General features: G+C 45.6%; 1 protein-coding gene across 1 annotated transcript in view; it reads right to left on the bottom strand.

Annotated features, from left to right (window-relative positions):
• Positions 1-17,553, bottom strand: part of ADRA1B (adrenoceptor alpha 1B) — a 49,493-nt gene extending 31,940 nt beyond the window's left edge. Inside the window, exon 1 of the mRNA XM_032851691.1 lies at positions 16,375-17,553. Coding sequence (XP_032707582.1) covers positions 16,375-17,323 — 949 coding nt within the window. The 5' untranslated portion in view covers positions 17,324-17,553. The remainder of the gene's footprint in view (positions 1-16,374) is intronic.
• Positions 17,554-20,612: the final 3,059 nt, after the last annotated feature.

The raw sequence follows: 20,612 nt of genomic DNA, 5'->3' as shown, positions 1-20,612 counted from the left end.
GGTTTTATTCTTTTCCTCTTTCTTAACAGAGGGATCCCCCAGCCTTCTAATGTGAAGGAATCAATCATATTTTTGTTTCCCCAAAAGGCATAGCTCCTTTGCAGAATTTGTCATAATCATGAAAGTATCGACAGGACCTTATTAAATATCCCCTCCAAAGTGGATACTGTGTTAGAGCCTTCACATATGTTAGTGACTCATGTTTATGCAATGTTTACTAGTGTTGGTGCCTCCCTGAGTCCTTTTCGTCCTTCCTTTCTTGTTGCTTGCTTACAATCCTAAGATGATTTTGGTCACATTTTACAGATGAATTAACTGAGGCTTAGAAAGATGAGCTGCACAGCCAGGACTCCAGACCTGGATTTGTCTGATTTCAATGTCCTTGTTAGTACCTTAAGCTGCTACTCAAACAGGAGTTACCAAGGACCACAAGGCTGTCCCAGAGAAGGAAAGGTGCCAGCCCTCCCCACTGGATGAGGGGGTGAGATGGCAGCAATAGGAGACAGGTGGCAGGAAAGGTTTTCCTGGTCAGTTCTGAGAACCCCTGGCTGGTCCCAGACACCTGGCTTAGCTTCTCCTTGATCTCTGGCCCAGTGGCAGTGGGTCAAAGTTCGTCCCATCCCTGCCCTGTCCCAGATGCTGGTTCTAACACTTCTAGATTTAGTACAGTCTGAAAATAACCCTGCCTCTCCTTCCAGATCAACAGTTCAAGGTTAGTATTAAATTTCACCCCTGGCTGACCAGGGCCCATTGACTGCTTCTCAAAAAGCCTCCTCTCCCAGCCGAGTCTGCTCAACAGGCCATCTCCTTACTTCTTGAGCAGTGCTCAACTCAATTTTCAGTTCATGAGGCTGGCATCTTCCACAGTCAATTTGAATTTTGCAACTAAAATGTGGTGCATTTGCCACGCTCTTGTCTAAATATAGACTGTCCACTGCATTCCCTGGATCTGCACAGGCCTTCATGGTCGGGGGCGGGGGGTTGGGGGAGGGGGCGGGGCAAGTTCAGATGCCCAGAGAAATCCTTCCTTATTAACTCATCCTCCAAGGGCCTCAAACTCAAGTGTTTTCCTCAAGGGTGGGGGACTGCGTTTTCTTTTATATTGTTATAGATTTAAATCAGGAAGCCTGGAACCTCAAGCCACTGATGTGGACAGTGGTGGGCCTGGCTGCCTTGTGAAAAATCAAACCCGTTTACACACCGTGGGTGACTGCTTTTTCTTCTCACATCCTGGGTAAAATAACACACATTCCAAGGCTGCTGCCTGCTCTAGCTCCCCTGATGGATGGGGTGTTGCATCCCAAGAGGGCAGATTGCTAGCCCTGAACTTGGGAAGCTGACACCAAATTAGTTGGAAGGATATGAAGCTTTCAAGCCATCTTACCATCTCTGAGGGGAGGCTGACTTGTCATGCGAGAATGCCTGAAACTTCTCCACTGGCAGTGAGAAGCTATCAGTGTGAAAAGCAGTCCCTTCGCTATGCTGAGACAACTTAGTGGGAGTGCAAATTGCGACACCCTTTTCAGAGGTTATTTGATGATATATGTTTGATGCCTTTTAACCTGAATCTACCTTTTTGATCTAACCATTCAAAGTGGCCTTTATGCTAGGAAATCCTAAAGAGCAGGTGCAAAAAGATCCTAAAGGAAAAATGGATATAGAAGAATATTTGTCACAGCTGAAAACTCAAAATAAAGGTACATCAAGAGAGGGTGGATTATTCCAAACATATAAAAAGATGCTTAGCCTTATTTTCACTAAATTTCCCCTATCAAGGCAGCAGAGGTCAGGAAGCTTGCTAACACACTGTTGGCAAATGCGTGGGCACTCTCAAATACTGGTTATGGAAATGCAAATTGGTATAATCTCTATGCAGGATGACTTGGCAATATTTATAAGAATGTAAAAATTTACTCAGAATAGTCCACTTCCAGGATTTTGTCTTATAGATGGTGTAGGAAATAATGAAGTGTGCACAAGAATATTTACTACAGTGGTGTTTGTGATAATGAAAATTATGAAACAACTTAAATATCCTTCCATAGAGGCCCACTGGTCGGGGGGGAAAGGGGGGTGGGGAAGCACAATGGAATAGTATGCAGCTATTGAAAAGGATGAAGTTGCTGTACTTACATTGAAGTACTTATATAGGAAGACCTCCAAGATACATTATTTGGTGGAAAAAACCCAAAGTGCAAAGTAGTGTTTTTAGTATGTGATTGCCATTAAAAAGAACATATAAATGTATCTCATAGAATATCTCTGAGTGGCTATGCAGGAAATTGACAACAGCTGCCTCCAGGGATGGGAAGCGGATGGCTGGGGGCCACTGAAGTGAGAGGGACATATATATTTCTCACTCTACACTTTGTGAATGTGGTACCCTGTGTATGTCTCACCTCCTTACATAAATGAGTTGTCATAAGTGGACTGGTTAAACACATTATGGTACCTTCCATTATGGAATGCAATGCAGCATTAAAAATGTGAAAAATAAAAAAAAATGAAAAGATTCAGATTTATTGAAATGGCAAGAAGTCAACACTGATGCTTAGTGATAAAAGCACTAGGTGATTCAGTTTGTATGTACACACACACACACACTCATATAGAAAATTCTGGGGGTGCCTGAGTGGCTCAGTGGGTTAAAGCCTCTGCCTTCAGCTCAGGTCATGATCTCGGGATCCTGGGATCGAGCCCTGCCTCGGGCTCTCTGCTCTGCTCGGCGGGGAGCCTGCTTCCTCCTCTCTCTCTGCCTCCTTCTCTGCCTACTTGTGATCTCTGTCTGTCAGATAAAGAAATAAAATCTTAAAAAAAAAAAAAAAAATTCTGTGAAGTTGATTATATAGAGAAGGATTATGGATGACCTTTGTTTTCTTTTTTATATCTTGCTGTTGTGTCTAAATTATTTTTCATTATTAAGAGTGACAAAATTCTTCTCATTTTGAAAAAGAACATACAAAACCAAAAAACAACAAACAACTTGACAACATATTTTTGAACTGGGGCAGCGGGCAGGGCTGTATCCAACAAAGAAAGGGGACAAAGAATTTTTAAAATTCCACTTAAAAGTTATTTTCCACTCAAAAATCATGTGGTGATCACATAGTAGTATATATATACACACACCTATACACACACTCATATATATGTTTATCAAAAATATTAAATGTATGTAAAATAAAATTAGATTAAAAATGATGTAATTTTTTCTTTTTGGCCATTGATTTTTTTTCTCTTAAGATCATAAAAAAATGAATAGCTCATCCCAACTCTATTGAAACTCAATTTATATTCTATTACATTTTCTTAATCACAAACAGAATATGTGCTTGTTGTAACACATGAAATAATAAAAAGGTATATAAAAAAGTTAATAATGCACTCTTCTTTCCTTCATTCTACCTCTGCAGGTGATGGAATTAATGGCTTTGAAAAATGAGATTACATGTTACTCTACAAGTTACTTTTATAACTTAAATATCATGAATAATCTTCCTAAATAATAGATTAGTAGACATAGACCTAACCTATTTGTGTTTTCTTTAAAACTGTATTTATTTATTTTAAAGAGACTGAGAGAGCATGAGTGTGAGTTGGGGGAAGGGCACAGGGAGATGGAAAAGGAGAGAAGGAGACTCCCAGCTGAGCCAGACAAGGAGCTTGTTTGATCTCACCACCCTGAGATCATGACCTCAGCTGAAATGAAAAGTAAATGCTTAACCAGGTGCCCCTAACCTATTTGTTTTAATGACACTTTACATTTTACTATATTTTAAATTTCTTATTTATGTAAAATTAAACATAATCAGACCAAACCTAAAATACCAAACATTCCTTGCTGCAGTGATTCCATTTCTAGGAATTTATCCTGAATATGTCGGCACAGACAAATATATGAAAATATTCATTGCAACAGTGTTTGTAGTAGTAAAAGGCCAAACATAACCTAAGTGTCAATCAATGAGGAAATTGGTAAGTACAATAGGATACTCCGTAAAATTGATTATGATACAGCCATGGAAAGGAAGGCAGTAACTCTATACGTTGACATAGAACTACGTGCAAGACACCATGTTGAGTGTAATCTTCACTATCTGATAGTTTTCACAAAAATGATACCATTTGTAAAGGTAAACAGCAGATGCCTGGGTGGCTCGGTTGGTTAAGCGTCTGCCTTTGGCTCAGGTCATGATCCTGAAGTCCTGCAATCCAGTCCTGAATCATGCTCCCTGTTCACCAGGGAGTCTGCTTCTCCCTCTGCTTCTCCCCTCTTTCATGTTCTCTCTCTCTCATTCTCTCTCTCCCAAATAAATAAAATCTTAAGAAAAAAATAGTTAGCTGATGAAAAGTTGCTACAAGTAGTTCTGCAAAATAGTTAAAAAGCACAATGGCATTGTCCAAGTTCCCTGTGGTCCTAAGACTTCATTGTTTGAAAGAAAAATGTATAGAGAACTTTACATCCTGAAGTACATCTTTATAATGTCTTGTGGCAGGGTTCTTACTCTGGGGCTATGGGGTGGGGTCTGTGAACTTGGATGGGAAAATCACTCTTTAAAAAATTTTTAAACTAACCTTTGGCTGAAAGTTAGCATTTTCTTTAGGAGGAATGTGGGCAGCAAACTACAGTAGAATTAGCAGGATTTGTCACAAGTAGAAATCAGATTTATGATATCATATTACATTTGTTGCAGATATCTAGAAATATTTGCACTTGTCACTACTTCAAAATGATAGTGGTTATCTATTTAACCTGCTGCTAGATCTTGTTTATTTAATATGTTAATAAAGAAGAACATTTTTTATTCTATCATAAATTTGTTTTTTTCGACATTGGAATAACCATTTCAACATAATTTTTTTTTTTTTTTTTTTTTTTTGCAATCCTGTCTTTTATTTTTCTTGTCTATGGTGAGAAGGGGCTTCACCAGGTTGCCAAAGGGGCCCAGGGAGCAAGAAAGCCCAAGAACCCTTGTGTTAAGGTAACTTCTGAAAGGCTAGGGACAAGAAGTCACAAATGGCTGCTGTGAGGGTGTACTTGGCAAGCAGGGAGAGGGGCCTACCACGTTCTCTTGATGCCAGGGGGCGATTTATGGCCTGAATATATGAACTGGAGATATAATTTTGTTGTTGTTGTTCTAGTTGGCGGAACTTCCTTCCCCCCACCAGCTGCCTCCCTGGATCCCTGCCCGGCTGTGCCGGTGGTGTGAGCCCTGGGGCCCATGCCTGCGAATGACAGTAAGCCCGGCTTGCCCTTGGTCCCATTTTAACCTCCTTCTGGGGCAAAGCCAGGGTGCTGAGCTCAGCCTCTGAGCAATGCACGTCAGTCTGGCAAGAAGCTCTATCTTAAAGAAGAATTTAAAAAATCACGCGAAGCCAAGCCCTAACGCATCCTATCTTCAGGGGAGCAAGACGCTGGGAGCAGATACCCTTGGAAAAACTTAAGTGGGGATCCGTGAGGAATGGTTGCCTTGTGTTAGAACATTCTGTTTCTGAACATTTTGGCCTGAACGGCTCCTTGATGCAAACTTACAGCACAATTTGTGTGCTCACAACAGAGGGGTGCTTGATGGTTCAAAGGGGGCTCAGATGTGCTGCTGATGGGCGTTGTCAGACGTACTCTTGACGGAGTCCGAGGAACACCGGCCTGCCAGTGAGCGCTCTGCCCTGGCTTGACTCACTCCATCCTGCCAGGAGTGGGAATGATGGATGGAGTGAAGATGCCCCTCCCCTACAGAGAGTCCAGCCTTAGGAGTCCTTCAGACACAGCTCACTCTCCCCTCTGCTCCCCAGATCTTATTATCTCAGCCTACCCCTTCTCTTGTCTCTGCATTCTAGAGACATGCGTCCTTCAGGTCACACCACTTCTCTTGGGTGAGATGGATCCATTCCTTCATTTACTAAGCGTTTAAGGTCTAGCCAGCCATGGTTCCAGATCCCGCCTCCAACACTGGTGTAACCAGGGGAAGTTAGCTGAATGAAGATCTAAAAATCCCAAATCAACATTTACAGTAACTCCTCTTGCCCACCAAGGAGAGACACATGAAGTTTCATCTTTCCTCCTGAAATTGTTGCTCACTTCGTTCTCATTCTTTCTCTTTCACCAGATGGTTGAGGCTGTGGGGGCCTGATTCTCTCTTCTCCCCCACCTCCGGCTCCTCAGTGATGCTGAGGCAATGTGGCATGCTTCTCTGCAGACGCTCTTACTCTGGGGTTTCAAATAGGGAGGTACTTGTATCATTCAAATTTTGAGTGATAAATTTATTTTGAGAATAGGGGGGGTTATGATAATCATCATCATCATGTTTTGTTAGCAGACATAATGGAGGCTGGGTTGTCTGGACACGTCATTGTAAGCAATGCTGTATTACCTGACAAGCAGACCCAGTAAATCTTTAGAGCTTTAGCAAACCTGAGACATCTCCACTTTTTTGGGATATAATTTGATATCAAAGAAATCAAAGTAGTCTTCATGTAATAAGCTAGAATGTAGTGGGGCTAACATTTATTTTAAGGCCCATATGTGTGTGTACATGTATGCGTTTTAAGTCAGAATTATAGGTGGAGGTGGGAGAAGCATTCACTTCTCATTACCTTGGACCTCTCTAAAGGTCTTAACCTGGCCCTGCTATAAAGTCCCCAGAATTGTTTCCTCCTCCCCTCCTTCTACAGGGACCAGGTCTGGCCATATCCCTCCAAGAGGTGAGAGGAACTTGACAAGGGCCAGTAATGTGAGGGGAAATGGGGTTGATTGGACAAGGTCTCCCCCTGGAGTGGGTGGAATGGTAACCTTTTAATAAAGAATGAAGATGTCCAATTTTCCAACTCCTGCCTGTGTCCACTCTGGTCTTCACATAGCCCATCTTTATTCCCTGGCCCCATGACAAGGCTCATACTGGCATTTGGTTTTACAAGAAACAGTCATGACAGTCTCCTTTCAATGTGCCTATGCTTATTTCTAGGAATGAGAGAAGTCATTTAATGCCTCTAAGCCCATTTCCTTATTTATAAAATGGGCATGACCCCAATACCTGTCTGATGGGAGAATGGTAGATAAGGCCTGGAATGCACTGTATGAATCATATAGCTGCAATTGGTATTTTTACTGAGAGTCTACAGGGTACATATCTTCAGGTGTGGAGGATGAGATGAGTCAAACTTGGACCCTATCCTCCAGAGGTTTGCAGCCCGAGAGCACTGCCAATGATTTACACATCGCCCTGATCTCTATGGACAGGTATAGTGGGCATCATAAACACAGGGTAGAGGGAGGGATTGCTTCCAGGAAGGGCATGGGAACCAAGGAAGCTTCCATGAGACAGGTGTCTGCAGAACCGGGGTTTTATAGGTAGGCAGCATTGGGATATTCAGAGGGTACAGAAAGAGCATTTCTAGTAGAGAGAAACAGTCTGAGCAAATGCACAGGGGAAGGAAGATACAAGATGCATTTGGGAAATGACGACTAATTCTATTCGAGTTACAGTACGCTCCTAATTCTCCCACTAAACTCATAGTGCTGTTGATTTTTTCATTCACTTAGCTTTTGTGAACACCTGTGTTAGGCAGGGAGGAAAGATGTGGTTACTGCTTATAAGACAGTCATAGTCTGTAGAGGAGACAGGTAAATTGACCAGTCATCCCTGCTGTGCTTGGGTGTGGGTGAAGGGCTCCTGCCTAGCCTCAATGTTCCTCTCTCTCTCTTTTTAAGACTTATTTATTTTATGGGGGGATAGAGAGAAAGGGGGAGAGAGAAGCAGACTCCCTGCTGAAGACAGAACCCCACGTGGGGCTCCATCCCAGGACCACGAGATCATGACCTGAGCAAAAATCAAGAGTGGGTCACTTAACCAATTAAGCCACCCAGGTACTCTAGGCACCCATCTCTTTATGGGAACTCCAAGAAACTGGGAGGGACCCCAAGAATTTTCTTCATAGCTGTATGGTTTTGTAAAGTTTTCAAAAGTAAGATCTATTAAGTGCAATTGATTAGGGCTCTGTCTTGTTCCAGGCTGACTTCCCTCTATTGTATTTCCCATTACATGGGTGTTGGGGAAGGGGCCATGAGCATTTTTGGGAGCTATTAAGAGTTGAGATATATTTCATTTGGGTTTTATCATATATATATATATATATATGTATATGTATATGTATACATATATATATGTGTATACACACACACACACATATATATATATATACACACACACACACACATATATATATATATATACACACACACACACATATACATGTATATATATGTAGTTTGCAGATTTTTCTTTCAGTATAGCTTGGTCATCACTAGCCAGTTACTGCAAGGTGGAAAAATGGCTTCTAGAAATACTCTCGTTCATGATGCTGACTCTGCTGACTCACCTGGACTTGTGACATTAAGAGGTAGGGCCAGAGGCTAAGTCATGATATAAGTCCTGTAGTGCTGGGACCACATGTATGTGGGTGACAGAGGTGAATCATGATCTGAAATATATTCAGCCAGAAACTCAACTTAACTGTGAAAAAGTCTTCCAAGTTCTATGTTTTCCTAAATTTGATAAAAGTCTTTCTAAAAAAAATTATTAATTTATTTGAGATAGAGAGAACAGTAGGAGGAGCATAGCGAGAGGGAAAAGCAGACTCCATGTTGAGTGTGGAGTCAGACGCAGGCCTTGATTGCACGACCCCAGGCCCATGACATGAGCCGAAATCAAGAATCAGTTGCTCAACTGACTGAGCCACCCAGGTGCTCCCAAATTTTATAAAAGTCTTAAAAAAGTATGCGAAATTACCAATCATAAGTTAGGACTCTGCAAAATGTCTGAAGTATCCATAATAAAAGGAATTTTGAATTCTCATGGTAGGGGAAAGACCCAATTACTTTTATATTTATGTTCTCGCCAGGACACGGTGCCTCTTGGTTGCCGAATGATAGGCTGCCATGTCCCCTCCCTTTCCTCCTTCTCTGAGTAGACTGTGGTTTCCCCCAACTCCTTGTCAGGGTTCCACAAATCACAGCTCAGAGCTCCACACTCAGGGTACACCCAGTGATAACCCTTTGGTCTTATCTGGTTGTCTAAATGTGAATCCAGATTCTATCCCTCATCACCTGGGTGGCCTGAAGTAAATCACTCAACCTCTCTGAGCTTCAGTTTCCTTATCTGTAAAATGTGGACAATAACCACGGGAGAGGAGTCAGTGAGAGAATGCCCAGAAGCAATCCCCAGCCCTGTGTAGCACAGTGAGCCTGGCACATGACAAGACCTCATAAATGGGATCTATTAGTATTATTATTATCTGACATGGTCTGGGAGCACAGTGACTGCGGAAACATGCTGCAGAGACCTGAGAAAGCAATTTCCCAGTGTGGCCCAGCAGACATCAGTTATTTTTATGAGCCACATACACACTCAGGTAAAGGCATTTCCTGCATTACAGATAGGAACGAGCCCATCTGTGACGGGGCTGCAGCTACACCCACACCCGCTGGCATTTCTGTGGCCTGAATCCAGCAGGATTCAGTGCCTCCACAAATGGCCCCTTCTCCTGTTGTAGCCTTCGCACATCATCCCTCCCTCTCCTGCCCTTCTGCCCCAGTCCTTTGAATGTCACTGCAAAGTGGAAGCTGGTTATCCATCCCCTCCCTCCCTTGTGCCCTCCTTCCCTCCTTTGCTTCTTGCTTTCTCCCCCGAATATTTATTGTGTAACACCACCGTGGTATCTTCCATGATGCTAGGAGTTTAAAAGACTCACAATAAAATTGCAAAAACATCTTTGGTGGGGATAGACATAGGGCTACAACTTGTTTTTATTTTTTTTTTCCCCAAATAGGACATTAAACACATGTACACACAGGACTATCATCACTACTGATTACCATCATTCCATCAAAGAAATGCTATTTCAGTGTCTCAAAATAGAAAGGACATAGTCTTTAGCATAAAAGGACAGTCGTTTATATCGAATACATTTGGAAAAACACAGGCTTTTTCTCATGGCTTTCCTCATTTTGTCACAAGCCAGTAAAAATGTTATGCCCATGGGCACCAAACCCCAGACAAATGTTCAGAAAGCTCTGTAGTAACAATAAGAACGATATAACAAATTCTTACAGAGTGCCCAGTGTGGAGCCTGATAGACTGTACCATTTACTAGCTGTGTGACCTGGGGCCAGTTACCAAACCTCTCTGATCTCTTGTTCCCTCAGCTATAAAAATGCAGGGATGATGATGCTTGCTCTGCGGAAGGGTTTTTGAGGATGGCGAGCAAGACATAGCGTTCAGCAGTGAGCAGTGATACCCAGGTCACTGAAGAGATGCCCCTGCTGAGCTCATTCTCTTCTTCTTGTCCAGGGAAGCTCTAGTTGAAAGAATTCACCTTCCTTCCTCCCAGCCCTCTGCCTTCCACAATGTGGACTAGCCAGGGGACTGGGCAGGATTGGAGGTGCTTCCAGCCACACTGGGGGGAGCATAAGCAAGTTTTCTTGGCTCTCCGTGGAGTGCTCATTCCAGGATTTCCCAGCCATAGAGTGGACTGGTGCTAGGCCCTTGCATAGGAATCACCTGGGAACTTGCTAAAAATTGGGATTCTCCACTCCCTCATGAGAAATTCTGATACAACAGGTCTGTGGTGGAGCCCAGGAATCTATGCTTCCGGGAAGAGCCCTCTGCCAGATGTTTTTGATGAACAGCTGGCTAGTCGTTGGTCACAGCACCCAGCTTTTGGGTTGGGACATTCTATCTACTTGCAAGAGTGTCTGGCAGATCACTTTTAGCATGCTGTCCTATGAACCCCGATGAATAGGATCTGAGGAAGGTTCTGGAAGGAATCCTCTTGGCTGTGTTTTGTTGGCCTCCCAACAAATGATACCTGCCTCGCCCAGAAACTTCAGAGTTATTCCAGACACGTTTCTTGTTCTCCCTAACCCTCCTAAATCATATAACCAAACCATCCCCAAGTCCTTGATTGTCTCCATTCCTCTCCGCCTTCACTGCCCCCAGCCAAGTCTGAATTACCTTCAGCTCCCCGTGGGCCCGTGGCCTCTAAACGGCCATGCCCCAGACTCGTGCTGCATAGAGAGGCCTGGTTCATCGTTTCAAGACATAACTCGGATGGTATTGCCTGTCTGCTTCAAACGTTGCAGTAGTGACCAGTGTAGCTTAAGATAAAATCTTAAGTCCTTGTTGTGGCCTAAAATCCCTGTGCGGCCTGGCCTCTGCCCACACCTGCAGCCCTGACCTGCCCTTGTCCTTCCCTACCCTCCTGCCTTGTTACTTCCTCACCAGTTCCAGCCTCGGGACTCTCGGGCATGCCCGTCCTTCCATCCGGACCCTCTCTTTCTACCTGCTGCCTTCACTGAGTTAGCTCCTCCACAGCTTGTCACTCAGGGACTTCTATGATGTGCTGACTCTGGTAATTTACATCTAATAGCATCTCAGCCCTTTACTTTCAAGTCGTTTGTTGCAGTTTGTGTGCATGCGTTTTTCAAATGATCTGTGTTTCCCACTACAACTAAATCTTATGAGGACATAGAACATAGCTGTTTTGCTCAGCACTCTATCTTTAGTACAATACCTGGGCACAGCAGGCATCCCATAAATACATGCTTATTCAATAAATGAATGAATGATTGAATGAATGATTCAAGATGCAGTGTTAGATTCTCAGATGGAGGGCAAGGTTCCACTTTTTCCCCGAGCTGGGGTGATAAAAGGCCCAGTGTCAGGAGACCCACATCCTACACAGTGTCGGAAATGGGAAGCAAATCTAGCCCTGAGCAAGACTGGGATGACTTTCCCTGACATTTTCTGGGTGAGTCTTTTTGCAGGAGTGAGCAGGGAGTGGAAGAAAGACAGGGCTTTGTAACAGAAGTACAATACCCAGGTTTTGACAAGGTGGCTCTGGAGTTTTGGAGCACATTTGGAGGAGAGCAGATGGGGACTGGGGAGGAAGAAGGCCGGACATGTCCTAGCTGCAGTCAGTGGAACAGGTATGTGCCTGTCCTGATGGACCGGGTTTCAACCCTTGGCTCTATCATCTACTTACTGTGTGATCTGAGGCAAGAAGACTAACCTCTCTGAGCTCCTGCATATTCATCTTTAGAGAGGGAGTAATTACTCTCCCTTGTCAGGGTAGCTGTGAGGATTAATGAGATCATGTCTGTGAAGAGCCTAGAAGAACGTCTGGCACATAGTACCTGCTTCATAAAAATATGACCTCATGAAGCTGTAAACATCTTGCAGGCAGAGGCCAGGTAGCACATAGTAGTTGCGTTAGGAAGTCTTTATTAATGATTTCATAAATGGCCGAATGTATTTTCCTTCAGAAGGACTTTCCTTTTCCTCTGTATAAAAATTTCTTCCTCATTCAGACTAATTGCTTTCCTTGCGGACACCTCAAATCCCCATGTTTCAAAACCTCAGAGCTGAAGGGTTAGTGTGTGTGTGTTTGTGGGTGTGGCTCTGCCCTGAGTCATCTCTGAGACCCTCACCCTCCCCTCTGCAGGAATTCATCAGTTCCAATCTGAATGAGAGGACTAGAGAAACAAATCAAGGCAGAGAGGGATTCCTATTTGGTCCCAATACTAGGAGAACACAACCGTTTCTTTGAAATTGACCTTCATCTATTCGGAGGGGAAAGCAGTTAGTTCAATAATGGCTTCCTGGTGCCTTTCAGCATTTTGAAAGACGGAAGAAAGATCTGGAGCAAGGCAAGGTTCCAGTGTTTTCTAAACAACGCACTAAATCCAGCTACCAGTTGGCTGCCCAGCACTTCCTGCCACCCGCAGCGGCCCCCACCCCCACTCCAATCCATCCCTTCAATGCAGTGCACATCCCTGAGTAGCCCAGACACTGCTTGAGTGGCTCCTGACCAGGAATACTCCTGACCAGGTCTTCCCCAGTTGGGTGGGAGCTAGACTTCACTCTAATGCCCAGCGGCTGAAGATTCCTTGGACATCTTGCATATGGCCCCTTGAGTAGAAATGCTGCTATATTATATTCCAGTTATTTCCTGTCCCTCCATGGCCCAGTTCCAGGGGCTGAATAAAGAGGTCCTTGTTTGATGGAGTCCATCCCTGCTCTCAAGTAAGTGAGAGTTGGTCCCCAGCCTGACTTGGTCTGAGGCCATAGGGGAAGGGTGGGGAGGAGGTAGGCAGGGTATTACAGGTGGGGAGAGCTCCACAGGAGATGAGGGGCCCAGCCCCACAGGCAGCCCAGCCCTGCTCCCAAAAATAAAAACAAGGGAGGAAGGAAAACAAATGGGGCCCTTGCCCAGGACTCTGCAGAGGGCATGGCTATTTTCCCTCCTTCCCAGGAGGGATCCCAACCCTTCTCTCCCACAGAGAAGACAAACACAGCTATGGAAATCTTATGCTATCCAAGCACCTGGAAGTCTGTTGCTAATTGGATGTTCCTCCTACCTTCACTTCCCTGTTTGCCAATGACTATCTCCCCCTAGATCTGCTTTCTCTCCTTGTTGAGTGAAAAGCATTTCATGGAAAATTTCAAATCTGGAACCTTGTTCAGATTCCATCATGCTCCCATTGTTTGGGTGTTATTTGAACTCAGGGGAAGTAGAAACCTACACCACCATTTTACTGGGATGGTCTTCCTAAATTATTAAGAACATGCTAATTAAGCACCTTCTCTGTTTGAAGCTCTTGAGTACCTTTCAAAGTCCATCCCAAACCCAATGCCTAGAGTCCATATTTCTTACCTGCCCAGGCTTGGGCAGCCAAGGGAGAGGATGCAGACAGAGTAGCTTAGGGATAGCACCTTGGGAGATCTCTGGGAGTCAGTGGCAGTGGTGTTCAGGAAGGTTTCATGGGAAGGAGAGGAGAAACAAGCTCTGAGAGCAGACCATGGAAACCAAGGACCTGAGATGTTAGGGGGTTATGGTCTCAGAAAGTCATGAACAGAAAGGGAGGAAAAATGGAGATAGGGTGCTTGAGAAGAAACTGAGGGTGAGTTTGGAGAGCAGGACCCACAGAGAAGCCACATCCTCCTGCACCAGCAGGTGCCTGCAGAAGGGCTAAGCTCTGCAACATTTAACTTGTGTCCAGGAGGCTGGAACCGGAAGGGAGCTGAGAGATCCTCTGGCCAGTGATTCTCAAAGCCTGGTCTGTGGACCACCTCTTCAGAATCACCTGGTAGGTGGTTAAACATGAGGGTTCCTGAGACCCATCCGATTTACTGAATCAGATTGTCTGTGGATTATGTCTAAGAAGCTGAATGTTTATCAAGTGCCACAGATGATTGTGATCTTTGTTAATGTTTGAGAGCCCTTGATTTAGTCCAACCCTTCTGTTCCCTGGAAGTGAGATCTGAAGTCTAGAGAGGTAAAGCAACAAGCTTAGGGTAACAGAGCTGACTGATGGCAAAGCTCATGTGAGAACTCTATTGCGTTTGACCCCTGGGGCAGTGCTCTTTCCATTTCAGCATGCGGGCAGCTTCTTCACCTATTTGGACCTGTTTCCATCACCCTCTAAAGTGAAAGCTTGCACCTTTGATCCATTCCCTGCATCCTGCTGGGGTCTTCTCCTTCCTGAAGATGCTCTGGTCATAGCCTCTGCAGGCTGGGGGGCAGAGGCAGAAGGAAGAAAGGAAAAAGATTCAGTTTTGAGCCTCTAATAACAGTTGTGGGGTTGACAAGTGAGTTGAGCAGGAGAAACACACTTACGGCTGAGGGGCGATTGGGATTTAGTTTGTAGTACGAAGCTAACTTTCACTGAGATTTGCTATGCACCAGACACTGCATTAAGTCCTTTCCATGCATTAGTGCAAACCCCATGGAGCAAACAGTAATTAGCCCTATTTTGCAGATGGAGAAACTGAGGCTCACACACCAGCGGTCATTTGCCCAAGGTCCATGCTAACGCATGACCAAATCACTTCCACATAACCACCATGATCTTTATATAGCCCAAAGCAGTGTGAACTGTTACCCACTTTAACCCAACAGGCCTACAAAAGGACCCCAAGACCTTGGGAAAAAAAGAAAGCTTCTCTGCAGTGAGATGTGACCACTCTTGGGGGGCACATACAGCTTCAAATGCTTCCCATGTAACACACTAAAAATATTTCCAAAAGGCATTAATTTGAAACCTGCCTCAGAAATGACAACATGGAGTGTAGGTTAAATACCTTTTTTCTTTATCTGTTTAAAATGGAAACTCCAGATGTCAATTTGCTTTCCTTCCATTTGCCCTTTTCTGGTGAAGGAAGTGTGTCTACAGAATTTTAGTTATTTGAGGGGTTTGGTTATGTTGCATTCTAACGGAGCCCCGGGTGTGATCGCAGGCATATCTGGTCCATGGCAAGTAGCAGCCGTTACCTCTTCTGCTATCATGGCACATGACTTTGCAATGATCACCTCCCTCCATTCATTTTCTGGAGTGTCCCCCAGGGATGAAGAGGAAACTACAGCAGATCAGTGCCTGAGAGAAAGGACAATTGTTTCCCAAGCCATGTGGACAGCATGTCACGGTACCCTCCTCTAGGTTTACCTCCTAGCCAGACTGTATCTTCGTAGGAAAAATCAGAAAGCTTTTGAACAACTTAGACCACTAAACAAAAGAAGATGGACATATTTGTATAGGAGAGAATGAACTCAATTTCATTCCAGCAGGATTTGGTGCCTGGCAGCCTAAGGTGAGGGACCCCTGTAATTTAAATCTGGCTATTCCAGGAATCACCAGAGTTAGGAACATTTTCGGGTAAAAATTGAAAACATGTGACCCTCTGTCTTCCTTCTCTTTCAAATCTCAAGCTTTAGCTCACTCAAGGGCTGATTGGGGCGGTGCAGCTCTTAAAATGTTCTTATTAACTCATAACGAAGGGAGTGCATTGAGGTGAGAGCAAGTGGTGAACAGAGAGGGGGAGGACGCAGCCTCTGCAAAGCTCATGGGGAGCCCTGGAAATGCTGAATGAAAACTGCCTTTCTGCGTACGAGCTGCCTGCCTGCTTCCCAAATGCCGCGTCTGCGGTAACTACAAACTATTTTGTATGCTGCATTAGCGACGCTGCCTTAACCGGCACATCATTACTACTGAGATAACGCTGGTGCGATGTTCAAGTCCAGTGTCCTTTTTAATTATTAAACCGACTTCGTTGAATGAGTCATTCCACATACCAGATTTTCCTCCTGTGGTTCTATTTCAAGTGACTAGCCCCTTTCTTAGCGTGTTCCACTAACACCTGAGTTGGTTCTTAGCCAGCTACCCAGTCTGCAAAGCCTTTGCAGAACAAACAGTATTCTCCAATCGCCAAACACACACAGACCGCATAGAAAACAAAACCCGCAAAAAAACTTTACGGTAAGCTCACCAGTAAACCCGAGATCTGAAAATACCCAGTTCCCCTCCGCCAGTCCCCAACTTACCAAGTGGTAGAGCGATGAAGAAGGGTAGCCAGCACAAGATGAACATACCGACCACAATGCCCAAGGTCTTGGCTGCCTTCTTCTCCCTGGAGAACTTAAAAAGTTTGACAGCTATGGAACTCCTGGGGTTGTGGCCCTTAGCCTTGGTACTGCTGAGGGTGTCCTCATGAAAGTTCTTGGAGTGGATTCTCAGAGTCAGCTCCTTGGAGTTGGACATCTCTTTCATGACTCCGGCCTCCAGGTTCTTGGTGGTCCTCTTGGCAACGATGTAGACGCGACAGTACATGACCAGAATGACCGCCAGAGGGATGTAAAAGGAGCCCAGGGAAGAGAAGAGGGCGTAGAAGGGTTCTTCGGTGACCCCGCATTCCTTGTCATCGTTGGGCGCCGGCTCCTTCCACCCAAGGAGAGGCCCGATGGAGATGACCGTGGACAAGACCCAGACGCTGAGGAGCGCCAAGATGGCCTTCCTGCGGGTGACGAGCGTGGGGTACTGCAGGGAGTAGCGCACCCCAATGTAGCGATCGATGGAGATGGCGCACAGGCTCAGAATGGAGGCGGTGCAGCACAGGACATCCACGGCGGCCCAGATGTCACAGAAGATCCGTCCCAGTACCCAGTAGCCGAGCACCTCCAGGGCCGCGGAGAAAGGCAGAACGGTGAAGCTCAGCAGCAGGTCGGCAACGGCCAGGTTGACGATGAAGTAGTTGGTGGGCGTCCGCAGGTGACGGTTGCAGGCCACCGACAAGATGACGACGATGTTGCCCACGATGGCAAAGAGGATGAAGGCGCCCAGCACCAGGCCCACGGAGATGGCCCTGGTGATGTCCAGCTGGGGCAGTGTGGAGTTGCTCGAGGTCTGGTTGGGGCCAGTGAAGTTGGCATTTTTCAACTCTCCCCAGTGGGCAGGTGCTGATGTGTTGTGGCCGGTGTCCAGGTCGGGATTCATTTTAGAGTCGGCCCTCCATAGCCTGGGGTGAGCGGGCTGGAAGGGCTGCGGCCAAGCTCCTCAGCTGCCCTGCAACTTTGCTTCGCCCGCGGTCTTCTTCCCAGAGGCGCCCTCCCGGCGAGGAGTCATCTCCCCCGGGCAGCCCAGCCCCGCGGCGCGTCTCCTGCCTGCCTGCCTGCACCGAGCCGCCCGCTCGCCGGCTGTCAGAGGGAGGCGGCGAGAGAGGGGCCGAGGCGGCGGCTCCAAGTTTAATGGTCCACGTCAGGCGCGCGGGGCCGGGCGGGCGGGGAGCGGCGGGGGAGGGGCGGCGGGCAGGGGGCGCCCGGCTCGGCCCGGCCCGCGGCGGGTGTGCGGGCAGTGGCGGCCAGCCGGGTCAGCGCCGAGGAGGGTCTGCTCGCGACGAGCCGCCTCTGGACTCACTGCACGGCGGTGACATCAGGCGGGGGAGCCCGGCGCCCTGACTCCGCGCGGCACTAGGGGGCAATGCGGGTCCAGCGAAGGCGCCCGCAGCCCCGACGTCGCCACCTGGGCAGCCCCGGGGCCGGACGCGGGCCCCCACCCCCACCCCCACCTCACTCGTTGCCCCCCCCACCCCCCAACGCGGGCCTCGGGCTGGGGAGGGGGAAGAGCGACATGAGCGTGAGGACCCTCGTCCCCCACCCTGAGGTGGCCCGCTGGGATTGTTGCCCCTTCAGTCTCCCTTCAGTCTCAAAAGTGGCGTGGGGTGCTTGCCGCTAATGGGGGGCGTCTGGAGTCAGCGCCCAGATTTAGGGGGATGTGCAACTTGTGTGGCACCTAGAAGAAGGATTGCAAGGTTAGGCAGGTGAGAGGGGTTTGAGTAAGATATGAGACACTCCCCCCCACCCCGCCCCCCAGCTCCCTGTGAAACCTCTCTGGTCTTGTCATAAAGTCCAGGGGCTTTTCTTCATTCATTCGTTTATTCACTCCCTCACTCACTCACTCCTTCAACAAATTGTTAACGAGTCCCCACTGCCTGCGCTGGGGGCATAGCAATTGAACCAAGGAGACAAAGACCCCTGCCCTCCAGGAGCTTACACTCTACTGGGAGGAGACAGACAAGAAACAAATAAATAAACAAATTATGAGGTGTGTCTGATGCGGACAAGTGTAATAGAAAATAGAGCAAGGAAGGGAAGGTGGGATGGTGTGTGTTGTGGGAGGGGTATTGGAAATTTTAAAGGAGTTCTCACGATGTCACTGGAGTGATGTTTGAGTCAAGACCTGAAGAAATGAGGGACGAGCTACTGGGCTATCTGGAGGTGAGGGTGGTGGTGGTGGCAGAGGGAGAGATGGCCAGGCATCTGGGGAAGGGACTTGTGACATCTGGATTATTAATTTTTTTTCCGTTTCTGTCTGATGTTCCATTTGGACATTCAGTTATAGGGATGCACTCCCAAAGGAGAGAAGATAGTGGCTGAGGGAGAGCTTTATGCTGGTTGACATTTATTCAACACTTGTCATGTCACAAACAGCGTTCTAAGTACATTTCGCATTTTCTCATAATCCTAAGAAGGAAGGGCTATTCTCATCATCATTTCCATTTTGTGGATGGGACAAGGTACAGCGAAGGTTAACTCTTTGCCCAAGTTCACACAGCCATAATGGAGAGAAGCTAGGACTTGATCCAAATAAAGGTCTATCTAGAGTTGAGCACCCAGCAGCTGTGTCACACTTTTCGCCTGGAAGCACTGCAGGGGTGGATTTTTTTCCACCAGATTCATTGAGATATAACTGACATATAACCTTGTGTGAGTTTAAGGTATACCATGTGCTGATTTGATGTGTATCACAAAATGATTACCATTGTAGTGTTAGCAAACACCTTCATCATGTCACATAAATATAATTTCTTTCCTATGGTGAGAACATTTAAGATCTACTCTCTTAGCAACTTTCAAGTATATAATACAATATTATTAATTATAGTCACCATGCTGTACATTAGAGACCCAGAACTTACTCATCTTACAACTGAAAGTTTGTACCATTTGATCAACATCTTTCCATTCTACTGTCCCCAACCCCTGGCAACCACCCCTCAACCCTGTTTCTGTGAGTTTGGTTTTTTGATTACACATATAAGTATATTTCTTTCTCTCTATCTTACTTCACTTAGCATAATGCCCTCAAGTTTCATCTATGTTGTAGCTGTGGCAGGATTTCCTTCTTTCTCTTGGCTGAATAATATTCCATTGTGTATGTATACTGTAACTTTTTTAATCTATCCACCATTTGATGGACACTTAGGTTCTATCCATATCTTGGCTCTTGTGAATAATGTTGTAATGAACACGGAAGTACAGATATCTTTTTGAGATTATATTTTCATTGGCTCTGGCTATATAACCAGAAGTGGAATTACTGGATCATATAGTAGTTCTATTTTTAATTTTGGGGGAACCTCCATACTGTGTTCCAAAGTGACTCTAGCAATTTATATTTGAGGAAGGGAGTGGATTGATTATTATAGAGGGAGCTGTCTTCCAGGTAGTAAAATTTTGGGACCTGAGTGGCTATTGTTAAGAGAGAACTCACATTGATTGAGCTTCTACTGAGAACCAAGCATTTGCTCATTGTCTTTTATTTTTCACAACAATGCTTTGAGAGGGTCGTGACCATAGTCTATTGACAGAATAGAAACCCTGTGGTTCCAAGAGGGTTAGTACATTGCTGAGGTCACGGTGGCTAGTGGACTTGTGATAGAGCAATGTAGTGACAGCTGTAGATTGAAAGGTAAAGCTTGATGCCTTCTTTTCCTCTTGTCCAGAAGCCCACATCTAGGGCTTCCCACTGTCTGCCCTTGATAATCACTTTAACTTGATATTCAGAGGTGGGGAAACAGGAAGTCACAGGGTGATTTACATTTGAACTCCTCAACCTAGAGGTAGGTTCTTAACCTCTTTTTTATTAGAAAAACTTATAATACAAAATATGAATACATTTAATATATAATACAAAATATAAATACATGGTTATCACACACCTCTCTATGTTTTAATCTAAGACTTTAAACTTCTCCCACCAAATTGCAGAGATCCCCAAATGCACAAAATACACAATTTCAAGGGTTCCTTGATATTAAGAAATGTGTGGTCGAGGCAGCCCTGAAAACGGATTTTTTCCCCCTATTTCAATTAAATTTGCTCAAGTTGTATCTGAAGAATCTAAAATAACAGTCACAGGTTTATAGTGATTTAGCTCTTCAAGAGCTATCAGAACTTTCACTTGCCCATTTTTGCATTTTGGAGGTGGTCTAGGAGGCAGAGGG

Source organism: Lontra canadensis, unplaced genomic scaffold, assembly GCF_010015895.1.
Source record: "Lontra canadensis isolate GAN:19392208 unplaced genomic scaffold, GSC_riverotter_1.0 scaffold5, whole genome shotgun sequence".
NCBI lineage: Eukaryota > Metazoa > Chordata > Mammalia > Carnivora > Mustelidae > Lontra > Lontra canadensis.
The sequence above is the reverse complement of the archived record's forward strand: the minus strand, read 5'-3'. Positions and strand labels throughout refer to the sequence as shown.